The 16,859-nt window shown below is 39.6% G+C and overlaps 2 protein-coding genes across 10 annotated transcripts in view; both read left to right on the forward strand.

The window, feature by feature from the left end:
• The window catches only part of pheta1 (PH domain containing endocytic trafficking adaptor 1), a 34,334-nt gene extending 22,489 nt beyond the window's left edge, over window positions 1–11,845 (forward strand). Inside the window, exons 1-3 of one of the 9 annotated variants that reach the window (XM_017306763.1) lie at window positions 84–6,907; window positions 7,320–7,413; window positions 8,987–11,845. In XM_017306763.1, coding sequence (XP_017162252.1) covers window positions 9,016–9,888 — 873 coding nt within the window. In that variant the 5' untranslated portion in view covers window positions 84–6,907; window positions 7,320–7,413; window positions 8,987–9,015 and the 3' untranslated portion in view covers window positions 9,889–11,845. The other 8 variants (XM_008418257.2, XM_008418255.2, XM_008418256.2 and 5 more) reach the window with 8 other exon arrangements.
• Window positions 11,846–15,311: 3,466 nt separating this feature from the next.
• Window positions 15,312–16,859, forward strand: part of sh2b3 (SH2B adaptor protein 3) — a 57,580-nt gene continuing 56,032 nt past the window's right edge. The window contains exon 1 of the mRNA XM_008418261.2: window positions 15,312–15,654. The gene's annotated coding sequence lies outside the window, so the exon portion shown is untranslated. The remainder of the gene's footprint in view (window positions 15,655–16,859) is intronic.

Consider the following 16,859-nt stretch of genomic DNA (forward strand, 5'->3'; position numbering starts at 1 on the left):
GATAAAAGAAACATATATATATATATATATATATATATATATATATATATATATATATTTCTGTATAAAGAAAAGAATATACAGTACGATGAAGAAGAAAAGTGTCATAAACCAAATAATTGTGCTTTATCAGAAGGGAGGTTTGGGTGAATGAATGAATGCTTGACTGGCCCTTCACTCTGTCCTGCCATCACTGTGTTTTTCTATGCATTTCTACAAAGAGGACGTCTAGATGAGTCCAAGGTGCAGCTCGTTCTGCTCGCTACAGTATTTAAGAGATATTCTTCATGTCCTGTCAACTTGTTAATCGGGTTCATTTCCCAGTCTCTAAAATAAAAATCTGATCATATTCTATTAAGCTTTTGCAGGCGAGTCACTTGTAATTACAACAATATTTTTTCACATTTTGTCACTTTTCTGCCACAAATTGTTGTGTATTTTCATGGGGTTTTTGTGTGACAGACCAGCACAAAGTGGTGCATAATTTGTCAAATGTAAAATTATACACTGCTTTAAGTTTTTCTATTAATAAAACTCTGAGAAGTGTTCCAGGAATCAGTATTCAACCCTTTTTAGTTAATGTTAGAATAATACCAGAGCTGTTTTTTGCGCCAATCACAGCTGCAAGTGGTTGAGGGGTGAGCCTTTAGGTTGGGTAAAGTGCATCTACGTAAGATTCTCAACTGAATTTAGGTTTGGACTTTGACTGGGCCGCTTTAATGTGCTTTAAATATTTGACAGTAGCTCCGGTTGTATGTTTAGGAACCTCCTGGTTGAACTGCTGTACATGTTTCATTCAGGATAGTCTTGTATTTAGCTTCATCCGTCTTCTCATCCAATTCCCAGTCCTGATGAAAATACACAACACCACAGCACGATGCTGCCACCACCCTGTCTCACCATGGAGATGCTGTCATCGTGGGTGATGTATTTTTACATTTAGGCCAGAATTTCCGCTTTTGTCTCATCTGACCAGAGCACATATCTGCTGTATCCCCTGCATGGCTTTTTTAAATCCTATAAAGGTCAGATAATTTTGCAGAGCATGGCTAACAACAGATGTCCAGTAGCTCTCTGCAGCTCCTCCAGAGTCACCATGACAGAATGACAGAAAGGTAAACTTTTATTGTTATTTAAAATCTTTTAAAGGCAACTGAAAGCACTGGATTGTATTTAGGCAAATTACAATTAAGATGAAATAAAATCCCAATGCCAAACGTTTGTTTGTGGTTTTAACGTGACAAAATGTGCAAAGCACACGGCTCAATTTTTAAAACCAATTACAGAATACAATCAAACTCTGGTTCTTTCTTCTCATTGGACACAGACTGAATTCATGTCGAGTTCAAAAGGAATCTCTCAGTGACGTTTTTCTTGTGTGTTCACAAACTCTTTGAAACTAACTTGTGAGAAGTAAAATTTGCACTCCGTGTTGCTGTGTGTGTGTGTGTGTGTGTGCGTGTGTGTGTGTGTGTGTGTGCGTGTGTGTATACTTTACTCCCCCCTCAAAAAAATATTTCACTGTTGACTTTTTCCCCGCTGTCTGCATTCGATTTTTAGAAATTGTGCTCTTGTAGACTAATCTCTTACGATGTCATGACTCTGTGAACCGAGTGCCAAAAAGAGGAAATTAAACTGACTGCAAAGAGCATTGCACTTAATCAAAATCGCTAACAGAAGAAAAAAAAATGGCAGCACGAGCAAATGGTCTCAAAGAAAAGGGGGAAGGGGGGGCGAAAAGTCCAGTAAATGGCATCATCAGCTGCATCTGTTAGCTGGAGATTAGCGTGATGAGATAGAAGCTGGCGATGCCAGGGGGCCGTGAACTGTCTGCACAAGATATTTCAGCAAACTAATGGTGTCTTGTCACGTTCATAAAGACTATATGACACGGGCCGCAGCCAGCACTCTGAGCGCCATATTAACGAAGGGCAGGGTCACAGAGGACCGCCTGGAGGACAGAGAGGCAGTCCTTCAGACGCATTCAAGCCTGTGAACCGGAAACAACGTGCTGGATAATTTGCATTTTAGGGGGGAAAAAAAGAATACATGTTTAACTCACTGCCTTGGTGCCCTTGAGCAAATCAAAAAAAAAATCCAAAGAGGAATGTGCTTGCAGCTGAGTTGCATTGACTGTTATTAATTAAAAAAGAAACATTATTCAGGAGGATAGTGTAAGTATGTATGGGAATATGCAATTTAGTTGGAGTTATGTAAACTAAGTTTAAGAAGCGTGAATAGCTGCATAATTAATCCAGTAGTGATGTCTAGAAATAGAATGGTGCTTAGTTGTTAAAACACCACAAATTCTTGACTTTTACACAAGAGGACACAATTATTGTCATTCAAACATCCTAACTTTGCTCTGGATCCTTACAAGATTTTATTTTGCACACAGAAGCAAAATTATCCCACAAAAAATAAAAGCCACCTGGGCCAAATTTTTACTTCTGATATTGATGGTTGTTTATCTTTTATTTTCGATAACAAGCTTCAGTCGTTCATTGTAATTTTCAATAAATCTCCGACACAGCTCCGGTAAAATCCCAGTCCGTTCTGTGACTCTACAGCTCCTCCAGATATGGTCGCCCTCTGGCATTTACCGTCAACCAGATTTTATTTTTTCTTTAAAAAGAGAAAATTTTGTCAACATTTTTTAGCTTTGTGTCTTGTTATAATGTAATTTCCTTTGTGTTGCTTTGATTTTTTCATCCATATTTGAAAAATCCTCTAGTCGTCTGTGGAGCTGCACGCTCCAGCCCAGCTTCTGCCTCACAGAGCAGAGCACACCTTTCCCTCGCCTTCCCCACTCAGCTCCTCCAGACTAGCGGCAGCAGCAATTAAAAAACACCTAGTGAAGCTTCGAGTCTGCTGAGCTCATCCTACAAACAATTTCTAAGAACGGTTGTTAATGGTAAATGTTGAAGACAGAGTGTCAGAACGAGCAGGAGCTTCTTAAAGAAACAGAGGCCCAATTATTTCAAGATGTCAAATTTGATACAATTTGATTAAGCTAACATATTTACTTGACTGCTATAAAACAGCACAGCGTGCTTGAAAAATACATAATGCCGTCCCTTTAAGCGTTTTTAATGGGACTAGTGACCTTTATGCCACTGTAGGAGGAAGGGCAGACAGAGAAACAACGGTAAAACATGCAGCAAATGGCCTGGGGCGAGGAATTGAACCGGGAACAACTGTGTTGAGGGCTGTGGCCTCTGTATATGGTGCACCTCCACTGAGCCATGTAGGAGTTGTCTGAATTATATGTGTAAATATATTGTATCTCAGCAGTTCATCAGACCATGTTTTTGTACTTAATAAATAGTAGATACCATCTACAACAAAAAAAACATTCAGTTAAGTTATCTGGAGCTAGTTCTTTGCCAGATGTTTTGAGGCGTTGCCATTTTGGAAGACAAAGCAACGACTCAGACCCAGTTTTGCTGCTGATTGCTCAAGGATTTCGATCAAAATCTTTAGATATTCTCTTTCCTCATCACTCAGATTCCTTCCTCCCCGAGAGTATTCCCACTTCCAGATTCAAGGAAGTGTCTTCGCAGCACAATCCTCCTAATGCTGTGTTTCACTGCTTGGTTATACACCCCCCCTACCTTCTTTCTCAAGTCATAAGCAATCTCTTTATGGCCAAAGAGCTTTAGTTTTCTCTCAGCTGAACGACAGACATGATGATCTTTCTCCAGGGTGCCCTCATACTTCAGTCTCACTTGAAGGTTTCATTTCTGCACAAGTGGAGATTTTCTTGTTCCGCGACCACACAGATCATTCCTGAGCAGAGTTATCATCCTCTTTGAGACTGCAATTTCTGACTAGTCAGAAAGGGATTTTACACATATTTCTCTCTTGTTCTTCATAATCTTTGGCTTCCTTCCTCTGCCAGGCTTGTCCTTGTGCTGTGGGGAGTTTGTTGTTGATGCCCCTAACTCCAGTTTTTGACACTGGGGAAAGCTGTGATAACATTGTCTGGCCTTTTTCTTCTTTGTGTGCACCGGCATTTTATTTTTCCCTAGTCTAAGCTGGTTTCTTTTGTTTTCAGCATGATGCTCTTTCCTGTGACAGTTCAAACCCTTACTAATGTTTTATTCTGTGTATGTTGGGAAATATCTCTGGTTTCATTTTTACAGAGTTAACACACGTAATGTACACAGCACTAATTTCTGCTGTGACTCAAGGGTTATATTGTTGATGCTGGAAATTTCTAGTTTTTTTTCTGAAACGTTCAGAATTTTGTGTAAATCTGAATAGACTAGAGAGAAGCTAAAGAATAATTTTTACTGCAGATAAAATAACTAATTTTGACATGTTTTAAATACCTGCCAATTCTAATAAATATGTAAACAAGTTCACTCTGAAAACATGTTAGTCAATAACTGAGTCATTAGACTATGAACTGTTTTAGAGCTTTCTGAATTCCTAATTTTTGACGTGTATGTTGACAGATACTCATAAAAAAACTTATTTCAAGTACAACTGCAGATTGCTTGCAGATTTCTGATATCTGGCTACCGTGTGTGGAAAAGAGAGGTTATTTTGACTAGTCCAGCAAATGCATCTTGACTTGGATAAAAGCGGTTAAAGTAGGTAAAAAACTAACTGATGTTGTGCACTCGTTGATTCAAAGTAATCAATGAATGCACAATGAAAATCATTTAAACTGTGAGTAATATTTAAGCATTTCGTAAAAAAAAACTCAAAAGCCAAAATCTGATCAAATAAACTTGATTATGATTATGTTGTCTATTTCAATTAAAAGAAGTGAATACTTTATGTACAACTCAGGCTTTCAGGCATTGAGAAAAGGGAACAAAATGCTCCCATGAACAGGCCTCTGATGACTAGTTCATCCAACTCACATTTTATTGTATTTTGGTCCAAGAACATTCAGTATTGAACAATGAAATGATTTTAAAATCTGACCTTTCACAAAGTGCATTGATTTAAGGACTCTGGCAACAGTATTTTGGATGAGCTACAGCTGCCTGATTGATTTTTTTTTACCAAAGCCTAAGATTATAAAACTGTGTTGAGCCACTGGACTTATAGATAATGTTCTTGGTAAGAAATCTCTGCCAATTAAATTACTAATTAATGGAATATCTTACTCAAGAACAATATCTCAATGCTTGCTTCTGCATGATTTATTTTAATGCAAGTAACATTGTCTAAGCATGTTCATCAGTAGTATTTTTAATACATGTTCATATATTCTGATTATTTTTGTGATAGACTGTCACAATACAGCGCATAATTTTGTGGTGGAAAGAAAATGAATATATGTTTTCAACCCTTTATACACCAAAAAATATCTACAAACGTATACCTATCGTAATACTTCTAAATAAAACTTGATATTAACAGTTGCCTTCAGAATTCAAGTAATTAGTAAATATAGTTTATTTTTTAATTTAATCTCAGCACTAAGACAGTTGTCCTGTCTTAGAGAACATCCTGTTTGTTAGAGAACATTTAGAAACAGCATTTTGAAGAACACAGCGGACAGGAGCTGAGAAAATTTTTTAAAAGTAGGTTTAAGTTATAAAACAAAAATCGTGATTTAAATATCTCCAGAAAGACTGTTCACCTGAACAGTGGAACCAAAAACATACCAAGACCTAGTCATCCATCTGAACTGGTGCAGCCAAGAGGACCACAGATGCTCTGGGGGAGCTACAGAAATCTGCCGCTCAGGTGAGAAAATCTGTTAACAGGACTAATATTTGCTGTGCAATCTGCAAATCTGGTCTGGATGGAAGAGTGGCAATTGAAATAAGGAAAAAAAAACAGTTGAAAGAAAACAATAACCTGTGCTGCAGCGAGTGTTAGATACTTATCGTAATTTCTTAGAATGGCCTAGTCCAGGGGTCTGCAACCTTTACAATCCAAAGAGCCCTTTAATCACTCAAACCATATAATTAAAGCTTATCAAGAGCTCTTAGTGGTTTATGACCGTTTGAAAATGGATAACTTATATTTTTTATCCATATTTTTAGGTTTAAAATAAAGAAAAAAACCAAAACCATGATTGATACACATCTTTACATGGGATTTTGATATTTATGGAAACTGATGTAAAGGAAGCACATTTCTTCCAGCCTAATGGCAAAAAAAAAAGATTAAAGAAAATGTAACTGGTAACCCTCGTATTGTCATTCTGCTGTGAAAATTAAAATAAATAATTCAATTAAACAGCTGGAAAAACTGCCCTGTATTTCTTCCTATGTCTATATTTCAAAATATTAGATATTTCCTTATAATTTTTCTTTTCTTTTTTTATTTTTAGCAAAAGGTATTTGGAGGTATTGTGGAGAAGGTCCAAAGAGCCAGGCTGCAAACCCCTGGCTTAGTCAAAGTCTACATATAACTTAGAATCTCTGAAAAGATTTAAAAAGGAGATTTTCACGTGCATATTTTTATTTTTAAAATACCTCGTTCATTAGAGCTGAGAAGGAAGAATGAACAAGAATGACTCTCTAGATGTGCAAAGATGGAAGACACATGCCGCAAAAAGTTGCAGCTGTAACTGCAGCACAAAAAAGCACAGAGACGTTTATGGTCTAAATATTTTTTCAAGTAACTACTGGAGCCTCAGACGGCTGTTTGAGTATGGGGGGGGGGGGAAATAATGAGTCTTCATATTTCCAAGGACAACGACGTGTAGGGCACATTTTTTTGTGATACAGCTTTATTCGGGGAACGCGAGCGCTTCACCAGAGCGACAGTTGAGCCGCCCACGCGAGCCGCGCCTGGTACAACATAACAAGCGTCCCCTTTGACTGGTCACGTGACGGGGAGGAAAGGAACGAAAGAAAAAAGAAAGAAAGAACTACAAATAAAAGAAACCAGAGCTTATCAGCCTGGAGGAGGTAGGAGTCGTCTCTATCCGCAGGTACTCGCACTGTTTTCATGAGCTGTAACAGGAACCGCTCAGATTGACCCTCGGGATGCGTGTTTTGTTCTCACCAAGTGGGAATTTAAATGCCACCTTCTTGCTAGTTGGCACAGGGAGTGAGGCTGGCTGTTTCACAGAAGGTTCAGCAAAAGTTTCTCTTGCGTTAATGAAACTGTTGAGTAGTCAGAGATAAGTTCGTGCAAAGTGCTGATGCGTCAAAAGCTTGTGACCCACCAGCAGCCCCGCTGAGGGCTGAATCATCCCCTCCACCCTCCCCTCCCACAGACACGATGGATTAGCCCTCCGAGGTGGAAGAAACGGCTAATCCCGACCGTTTTAAACCGCGTTTCTCTTGGCCGGTGTTGGTAACTGTAGCTGTCTAACGCTTTTTTTCTGCTCTGCGTTTGAGGAGACGGATGATGGAGGTGGAGAACCGATGAGCTGGGAAGTCCAGATGTGATGGGAGCACTGGGGCGGCTGTCAGCTGGACATGAGACAAGAACGTAAGTGGTGACCTCTGTTTACCCTGATGTGTTTGCGCCAGGAGCTGTGACTGCAGAAACATTACAGCAGGTGAATTTACAGCAGGGATTACTAGCTGTTTACTCAATGGGAAGGTTCCAAGTCCTGGTTTACTGGTAGACATGTGATTATACAGAGTAAAAAATTTTTTAAAAAATGCAACAGTCAGGCTTTTCAAGGTCCAGTGAGGTTGTTTCTACCTTTCTGTACTGTATGTGGGGAGAAAATGAAACTATAATAACCGATTTAGCATGATATGATATCCCAGTAGGGAGGAGACTACAAGATGTCACTGTAAGTTAAAACATACAAAAGCCATTATAATTAATACCAAGATCAGGTTTTTAAGTATAAAATTTAAACCTTTTTACATTAAGGCAGTTGTTATGATGCGTAACCATGGCAACGGTGTCTTGTTTTTACAACGGGGAGGAGCTGATTAACATCTAAAAAAGCTCAAAATAATATCTGAACAATGTTATCAGGAGAGCTGAAAAGGAGGTTTCATGGAGAGAAGGAGGAAGTTCAAAGCGTTTCCTCCATCCCTCCATCACTGGCGAGGATTATATCGCCGACTCCAACGTCTCCCTGCCCGGCTTTCTAATCATTCAGAAATTTAAAGAGGAGCGGCAAAAGCAAACGAGACGGGTTAGCAGCAGTGTTTACCAATAACTGATGATATTATTCAGACACCTTCCTCCCAACAGCATCACCATCCACGTGACTCTTTGAAGATACTCGAATGTTACGGAGTTATGACAACATTTTATTTACGTTTGGCATAAAGCATTTTTGAATTGAGCTGAATTTCCGGAACTGTATGTGACTGCCTGAACTCAAGGACCTGGTGCGACTGGAGAAGCTCAAAAACTCGGAAAAATAATGGCGAGGAAGGATGTTAAGAGCTTAAACAAGTAACAAAAGTTTAAAATCTACTCTGAGGCAGATGGAAAGCCAGTGTAGTGAAGCTGAAACAGGTGTAATGTGTTCCTGTCTGAGTGTTTGTTAAAGGGCGAGCTGTTGGGTCCAGAACAAATGATCCATGAGGAATGATCTACCTGTACATGGCACGAATACATGTTATCAGCCATGTTACTTAATTGGTTTGTAATAGTGTCATTATTCAGAAAAAAATGTCACATTTGTTATTTTAGAATATGACATTTGTAAGGGAGGTGTGCCGATTTATTGACTTCAATTTCCTTAATTTTGGGAGATCAGTGATTGGCCAATACTTGCACGTGAAGCCAGTTTTATCCCCTGATCTTATCTGCCTCAGCAAAGGTTTAAAAATCATCCACTGTTCTCTTCTGCTCTCCCATGAGAGGTTTGACTGACAGACCGACCCACCACATCATATTTGCACATTTGCGGTTAACAATAGCCACCACACTCTTACCATCTCGGCGTCTTTCTTGCTGTATTTAGCAACATTTCAGAAAACTACAAAATTGGAATCGGTAGAAGATTGGTAACTGGCAATCAAGCAGAAGTTAATCAACCTTATGAAAACCCCACTGTCTTGACGTTTCTTGATGTTTGTTCTTCTTTTAGGTGAATAAAGACTCTAAAGGGCGGAAAAGATGAAGCTAAACGAACGCAGCGTGGCGCACTACGCCACCTGTGATTCGCCACCAGACAAGACTGGCTTCCTGTTCAAAAAGGGCGAGCGCAACACGGCGTATCACCGCCGCTGGTTCGTCCTGAAGGGCAACATGCTCTTCTACTTTGAGGAGCGAGACAGCCGAGAGCCCATCGGCGTCATCGTCCTGGAGGGCTGCACCGTGGAGCTGTGCGAGTCCGTGGAGGAGTTCGCCTTCGCCATCAAGTTCGACTGTGCCAGGGCGCGGGTGTACAAGCTGGCAGCGGAGAACCAGGCGGCCATGGAGTCGTGGGTGAAGGCTCTGTCGAGGGCCAGCTTCGACTACATGAGGCTGGTGGTGAAGGAGCTGGAGAGGCAGCTGGAGGAGATCCAGGATGCCGCCGGAGCTGGAGGCCAGCAGGCCAGGCCAAAACCTTCCCGGCGGAATCAAGTGGCGCGATCCAGGTCCGGGGCGTCCTCCTCTTCGTCTTCATCGTCTTCCCTCTCGTCATCGTCAAGCGCTCCTTCCATGGCCGCCGTTTACTCTGCTCAGAAGATGCTTCAGGATGAGGTGCAGCTCATCTCCGGGAGTTCCAGGGAGAACGGAGTCGCATGGAGCAAACCTCCATCCGCTTCGGCTAACGGGTCGGCAGAGGCGGCGCCGTCCTGCGTGACCTGGGACGGCTGCACGGACGCCGGGATGGTGCCTGGATGTGCGGGCGACGGCGGGAGGGCTCCGCCAGTGCCACCACGGCGGTTAGGAGCGTCTCTGGAGAGCCCGGTCTCTCCTGACACCGCCTGCTTCTCCAAACTCCACGACTGGTACGGCAGGGAGGTGGAGGAGCTGAGAGCGCAGTGGCTGCAGAGCCAATAGACTGATGGAGGAGGAAGTGGAAAAGGTTCAGTCATTCCCTTCAGATCATTCTGCAGTGCTTCCTGAACTTTCCACACAGCAAAACATTAAAAACAGTCTGATGTCAAAAATCAGTCTTATTATTTAAACAAAAGCAAACCATTTGGGAGTGATTTCCATTTCCAATCTTGTCTTCTATAGAGGAATCTGTTGTTGTTTTTTAATCTAACACTATCTGCTCTGCAATCAAGAAGCACAAAATATGCTCACAAAATAGTAATTTCCTTAAGATATTAAGAACACACTACTTAAGAAGGGAATTATCAGATTTTCTTTAACTCATAGAGTGGTCATAGAGGGTATTTCAATCAGAAAAATGTGTTTTCTACAGCAATCACTGCAAATTGTTCTGTCGCTGCCTGTGCGTTTGTAACATCTCATTTGTTTTCTGTCATGTTTTCAACCATTTGGGTTAAGATTACTAATCTGTCTAGTTATCAGGAAAAATGCTGAAAGTAAATACTACAATATACAGTGACTTGCCAAAGTATTATACCTCTTAAACTTTTTCACCACAAACTTGAATGTAGTTTATTATCAGGAGCTGTGTGAGAGGCCAACACACATAATCTGAAAAGTCTGGCAATACCAACTTAAGCACATAAAGAGACTGAAGTGTTTTCCCCATTCTTCTTCTGCACAGATTGGCTGGAGCTAACTAGATTATTTCTGGATTTTTATGCTTTCTTTTGTTTCCACTAAAATACGATGCAGTTTGCGCCTGGAAAGTGACGCAATGTTGAAAAACTTGTGCAGTATTAAGATGTTAACAGATAATTAGACGCATCCGCTGCCCTTGGAGCACTTCCAGTCTGATTTTCTGATTCACCCGAACCAGGTTCTCGATGCTACGTTAAAACAATAGTACTTTTGCGTTCCCCACTCAAAGCTCCCTTGGTTTCTCCCCGGAGGCCTTGGCAGTTGCTAACATCCTCGCTCCAGTCACCGGGGACCATGTGTGGAGCTGGATGTTCTAATCAAGGCAATAGAAACCTTCTTATTTTTAGTCGCTCTTATCCAGTGGCCAGATGATGCTGTGTCATCAGAGTGCTTGTCATTTAGTCCCCATCGAGTCTCATTCTCCGTGGAAAAGGAGGCGGTTTATCCGCGGGATTTATTGGTCTCAGTTCCTGTTTTTGTCTTGGTCTGAAACACAATCCAGACTGGAGTTTCGATTAATTGTTTATACAACTTATTTACTTTGAATGTTACTGATAAGATGTCTCACAGGCCTGGAACGTACATGAACACCCAACTTTATTCGATTTGGATACAAATATTTACTAATCCATAGTAAAAACGAACACTAACTTCTTCACAGTGGGCATTTTAAAGCTATTTACTTTTTTTTTTTTAATCCATCTTAGAGTTGATTTGTTTTTTATGTGCCTTATGTTTTCTTGAGAATAGACAACTTGTAATCATTTCCACGTGATTTTAACATCGCCTTACGTTTCCTTGTTGCCAAAGGCTCATCTAAATGCAATCACTTTTTGACTATGAGTAAGTTGCTGTACTCTGCATCAACACACCACACTATCATTCCAGTTAAACACTCAGCTTGTGCACAGACAATAGAAAAGGTACAGTGAGGAGGGTTTTTTTAATGCCAACATGACTACATGACTTTTAACGTGTTATCTAAAATTTTACATGCATTTTTAAACATGTTTATGTAATTGTAAGGTAGAAATGAGTATGAATGTTTCATTTTGACTGTAAAATGTTTTTAAAAGGTGGCAAAAGAGAAAAATGCATTTTCCCTTTTTTGTTGCATTTTCAGTGTTACATTATATAATTGAACTTTCCTGTCTTTTTTTTTTTTTTTTAGAGAAAAAGCAATAGTACAATGTTATACCACGGTACACAAATATATGTATGTTTTGTGTAAATCACTTATTAAAGCATTTTCAATCCACTGAAGGTGTGAGTTTTCATAATTAAAATGTGAATGCTGCTAAGTTAAAATATGTAACTGTTTTAATCGCTCGGTTCAAGAAATTAAACAAAGTTTTATTACTAACACTTTACGAACATTTATTTCTGCTAATTAGAGGATTGCGGCTTACACTTGCTGAAACAAAAATATGAAATAGAAACAAAATAGAAATGTCTTTTATTGTTCCACAGTGGGGAAAATTCAGGAACCAGCAGAAAATTATAGATAATTAGAAGCATAAATATTCAAACTAAAGTATAAAACGTATAAAAACAGAAGCATAAGAGATTGTGCAGTATGGGCAAAAAATAAAGTTATATTTAACAAACTAAGAGAAACAGGAAACTGATTAGGGTAATTTATTTGAACAAAATGCACAAAATATGTGTGTATGTGCAAGAAACAATACAAGAACTGAAAAATCTTCAAATAACAGCAGGGGTGTAATTATAATCTACTGTAAGGAAGGATCTGCGATAGCTCTCTTTTGTGCATCTAGGATGTAGCAGTCTGTCACCCAAATATCATTTTTAAAATAGGTTCAGAAACAGGAGTTTTAGCCTCTGAAAATGTGAACATAAACTAAAATATTTGTAATAGAGAAATGTGATGTTATGGCTGACACAATCATGGGGAAGACTGCTGACTTGACAGTTGTCGTGCAGAAAGTCACAAACTTCACAAGGAGGGTTAGCCACAAACAGTTGTTTCTAAAGTAGCTCGCTGTTCACAGAGTGTTGCATCCAGGCATATTTGTGGTAAAGTTGAGCAAATGTTACAACCGCAGCCTTCAGAGGACCGCGAAGCAAAGCTCATTCAAGACTCTGAGGGAGATTTTCAGGGAATCGGTTGTTTTTTTTAGACACTGACCTTTCTAGAGTCATAAAGGACTCACATGGGCATCCAAGAATGTCAAAAACACCATAAAATCAGATGTCATTTGACAAAGAGACTGGCTGAAGAGGTCACATTAGAGTGATGTCTAAACCTTTACCCATGCAGATCAAAAGCAGTATAAATTCAAAGTACTCAGGTGTTTTTCCATTAAGAAGTGAACACAGAGCAACTTAAAGAGCAACTTAAAGAGCAAAATAATTTACGTGTGTATTCTTTTAACCCAGTCAATTTAATGTCCATTATTTGAATGTCACAAAGCTTGCGTCATTGTAAATCCAAAAATGTCCCTCAGATGTTTTCCTTAATACAATAAGTTTTTTTGTCAAGTGTTTTTTTTTTATTTTTATTCTCTTGGTCCACAAAATGTTTTATTCTATTCCCAGCAACAAAAACAAGAAGTGCCTAAGTCTGTTTTGGAGTAATAAGTCACTTGATATTTGTGGCCCCGCTATGAAACACAAAATAAAAAAATGAACATGGATAGTTACAGAAAAACACTTTGTGTTCATTGTAAGTCTCTGTAGCTGGAGGGACAAATTTGTACCATTTTCTAACTGTGTTTTTTGGCCACAATTTGGGGTTAGAGTATATTTCAAGGACAAAAGCATGTTTTCTACTGAAAATATTGCAGATTTTCAACTTTACTTTTTACTGGTGCTTCGTGTAATTTTGTAATATCAGCTTGGATGTTGTATTTTATGAACCTGAAAGCTGAGCGTGGAAATTAATCTGCATTCATTACAAGTAGGGCTATGGTGGAGCTGCTGCCTTGCAGCAGACGGTCCCGGGTTCAAATCCTGACCTGGGGTCGTTCTGCATGGAGTCTGCATGTTCTCCATATACACATGTGTGGTTTCTCTCTGGCTGCACTTATTTACATGCTCTGTGTTCACTTCTTAATCAAATATTTTGTGCAATAACGCTACAGAAATCGGTGGTGAACTCCTGTTTGAGTTACTGTTTCCTGTATTTACTCTCAAGCTCGGTAAGTTTCAGTCATTAACGCACACGTGCCTGATGCTCTGCAGCCTGTCTCTCACCAGGTGTCACTGTGGAACAGTTTTAGATCTGGATCTGGATCATCTTTTCTGTTCACACTTCTGCCCGAAAAGGTAACCATCTGGATAAAACAAAGTCTGAATAAAAGTATGTCCGGAAATACATTTCATGGTTTCACTGGATACATGTTTCAAATGTGCCTTGCTGCTATGGAGCAATAGAAATCAAACGTAAGTACTTTAAATGCAACTCATCAAGCATTGTAAATTAGTGTGTGTGTGTGTGTGGGGGGGGGGGGGTGTTTAGGGGTGGGGGTTATAACAAGTTGCATAAGCTGATAGAGATACTACACCCCCCTGAGTTTGAGCGGGTAGGCTTGTTTATGTCATCCTCAAAGCTTCAACTGAAACTTTACAGGGTCTTTGTGTCAGAAAATACGAATAATATTAAATGTGTCCATGAGATTATTTACATGCAACCTAAAACTATGGCGGACCTACTTAAAAATGTAACAGTACAAAGACTTTATGCGAAAGTCTGAGTACTTTCTGCATCTTGCACATTCCGTTCCTGATCCTGAGACTCCGGGCTGCAGCAAGACTACAGAGGAGCTACTTCCTGAAAAAGGAATTTCAAAATAAAACTACCTATTTACATTTAGATCTTTCAATGACAACAGTGATGTCAAAACGCTCTAAAACAATTTTTAAAATCGTCTTGTAATATGTATCTATGTTATATCCATCCATCCATCCATCCATCCATTGTGTTGTGCTCATCCTAGAACAGTAGAATAAGTCACTTTTCATGCAGGTGAAAAGCTAGAAATCACCTGCATTTCCAATTTCAATTTTGATTTTGTACGCTATCTCCTATTGTAGAAGCACCTCCACTTTCTTTTTATTTTCTCAGGTAAAGCGGCAAAAATGTTGACAAATACTTGTTGAAGAGATGCACGTGAGTGGCTAATTTACTGAGACACCATTTGTCAGAAATGTTTTGTAAGAATTTATTTCCACTATCACTAACTTTTTTCAATGTGTCCGCCATATTGGATTTTAAAGAAACTTCAGAAGTTTTAAAGTTTGATATATTTCCAACCTGGAACCAAGAAGTACAAAACATTTGAAAGGTTTATAAAACCCTTTTATGCCTTTTCTCTTTGTAGAGGATACGGCCCTTCAACCCGACATGTTTCTCCAGGAAGTGTGCTGTCCTCCTGCACAACTCTCATCTCTGTCACTGAAACTGGTCGCTCCCATGAAGCCATTTGCATTAATGTCAGAATCCTAAAAAGAATTCTGAGATTAACATAAAATATTTTGAGAAATAGTCAGAATTTTGATAATATTATAAGAATTATGAGGGGGAATGTCAGAATTTTAAAATTAAAGTAAAAAAAACAAAAAACAAATCAGAGATTAAATTAAGAATTCTGAGATTAGTGTGATAATTCTAAGAGAAGAGGTTAGAAATCAGAGATTAAAGTCAGAATAATTTTTTTCAGCGACCCAAAAAAAATCATTTTATTTTGAATGTACAATAACCGGAAGTAGTAGGCTGTACGCCGTCCATCTTGACAGCTGCTTCGCACTCGCTTGGACCGCGGCATTTTTTTTTTCTACACGGCGGAAATGAACATCAAGTTCGTGGCTGAAAGTTTTCTTTTCCTCTTTTTTGTCGTGGAAGGCCAGTCGCATGCAGACACAATGAGAGAGAAAGCGAGGGGCTTTTCCATGCGAACCTTTCCCTCTGAAGTCCACTTTGTTCTGCTCCTGCTCGGCGCTTAGATGCTACTTTAGATACCTCTCTGCACATTTCCGTTATGCGAAGTCCAACTTGGTGGTTAGTCGTCGTGCTGCGGTGGGTGCCCGTCCGAGATAACGGAGAACGTGAGTACGCATCGCAGACCTTTTCGACCTGTACCCACCTTTTTTCTCCTAAAACTGCTGCTACATGACGAACTTTTCAGGTTTCTGAAGTCCAAAATAGCCAGCTGCGGTTGTTGAAGTGGCGAAGTTGAAAACATTTGACTTCTTTTCTGAGCAAACACAGTACAGAAATGTGGTGGCGTGGAGTTTAAAGGGTCTCCCTCTGCACGTCACTGGTGTTACGCAGATGTTTTTGCACATAAATAAAAATAAGTATATATAAATATATAGATATTTCAAGATGGACATCATGTTAAAACTCCTGGTCTTTCATTGCATCGTCAGAAAAAACAAAAAAACAAAAACCGTCAACTAGTAGCTAAACCCTCAGCTTTGGAAACGTGCTGCCTGTCAGTGTTTTAGTTTTATTTTTACTAAAATGTGGCACAGAACTGTCTCCGGTCACCATGGTGATGACGCAACTCTGAAGTCATGTCACGCATCGTGCATGCCCACCTATTTGTTCCCATCATTATTTGTATATTAAAATGGATGCAATTAGATTTTTTTGTGCTTGCAGGATCATTTGGGGAAGCAGATATTTAGTTTTATGACCCGCTGCTGAGTGTCCGGCCAACCAAAGCAGTGCTGTTTGTGTCCATGTGTGTCTCCTGGCTCAGTTTGTCTATATTTGTCATGAGCACGTTCAGTTTTAGACTCCTGGCATTTTCACTGGCCTATTCCAAGGTTCAGTTTTAGGTCAGGCCATTTGTTTTCTTGTTTCTGGTAGGCTTACAGTTATGTTTTATGACTGCTTTAAATCAAAGTCCAATTCTTGGCTTTACTGAGTCTAAATTAACAATTGTGCATCTTTACTTTGCTGTGTTACTTGCAGGATTGAAAGCTTACTGCAAAATTGTTACTAAAGTTATAAGTTTACTTATTAAAAGATAGACTGGCCTTTTTGTTTCGTTGTGTGGAGCCTCGTGTAACGCAGAATTGGCCCTTCCGGACCGTTTGCTGCTCACTGCTTGTTAGCTGCCTGAAAGAACTCTACTACACTTGTCTCAGGTAGTTGTGTGGAAATTAAAGAGACGCCACACATTCCTCTTATTAATGCTGTTTAAAAACAAAAGTCAGAAAACGGTTAGCGACAAGCAGCCGACTGCAGAGTAGTTGTTTAAGCGAGTAAAGCTAGCTAGTCAGCTAATTACAAATAATTATTG

Source organism: Poecilia reticulata, linkage group LG9 (assembly GCF_000633615.1).
Source record: "Poecilia reticulata strain Guanapo linkage group LG9, Guppy_female_1.0+MT, whole genome shotgun sequence".
Classification (NCBI taxonomy): domain Eukaryota; kingdom Metazoa; phylum Chordata; class Actinopteri; order Cyprinodontiformes; family Poeciliidae; genus Poecilia; species Poecilia reticulata.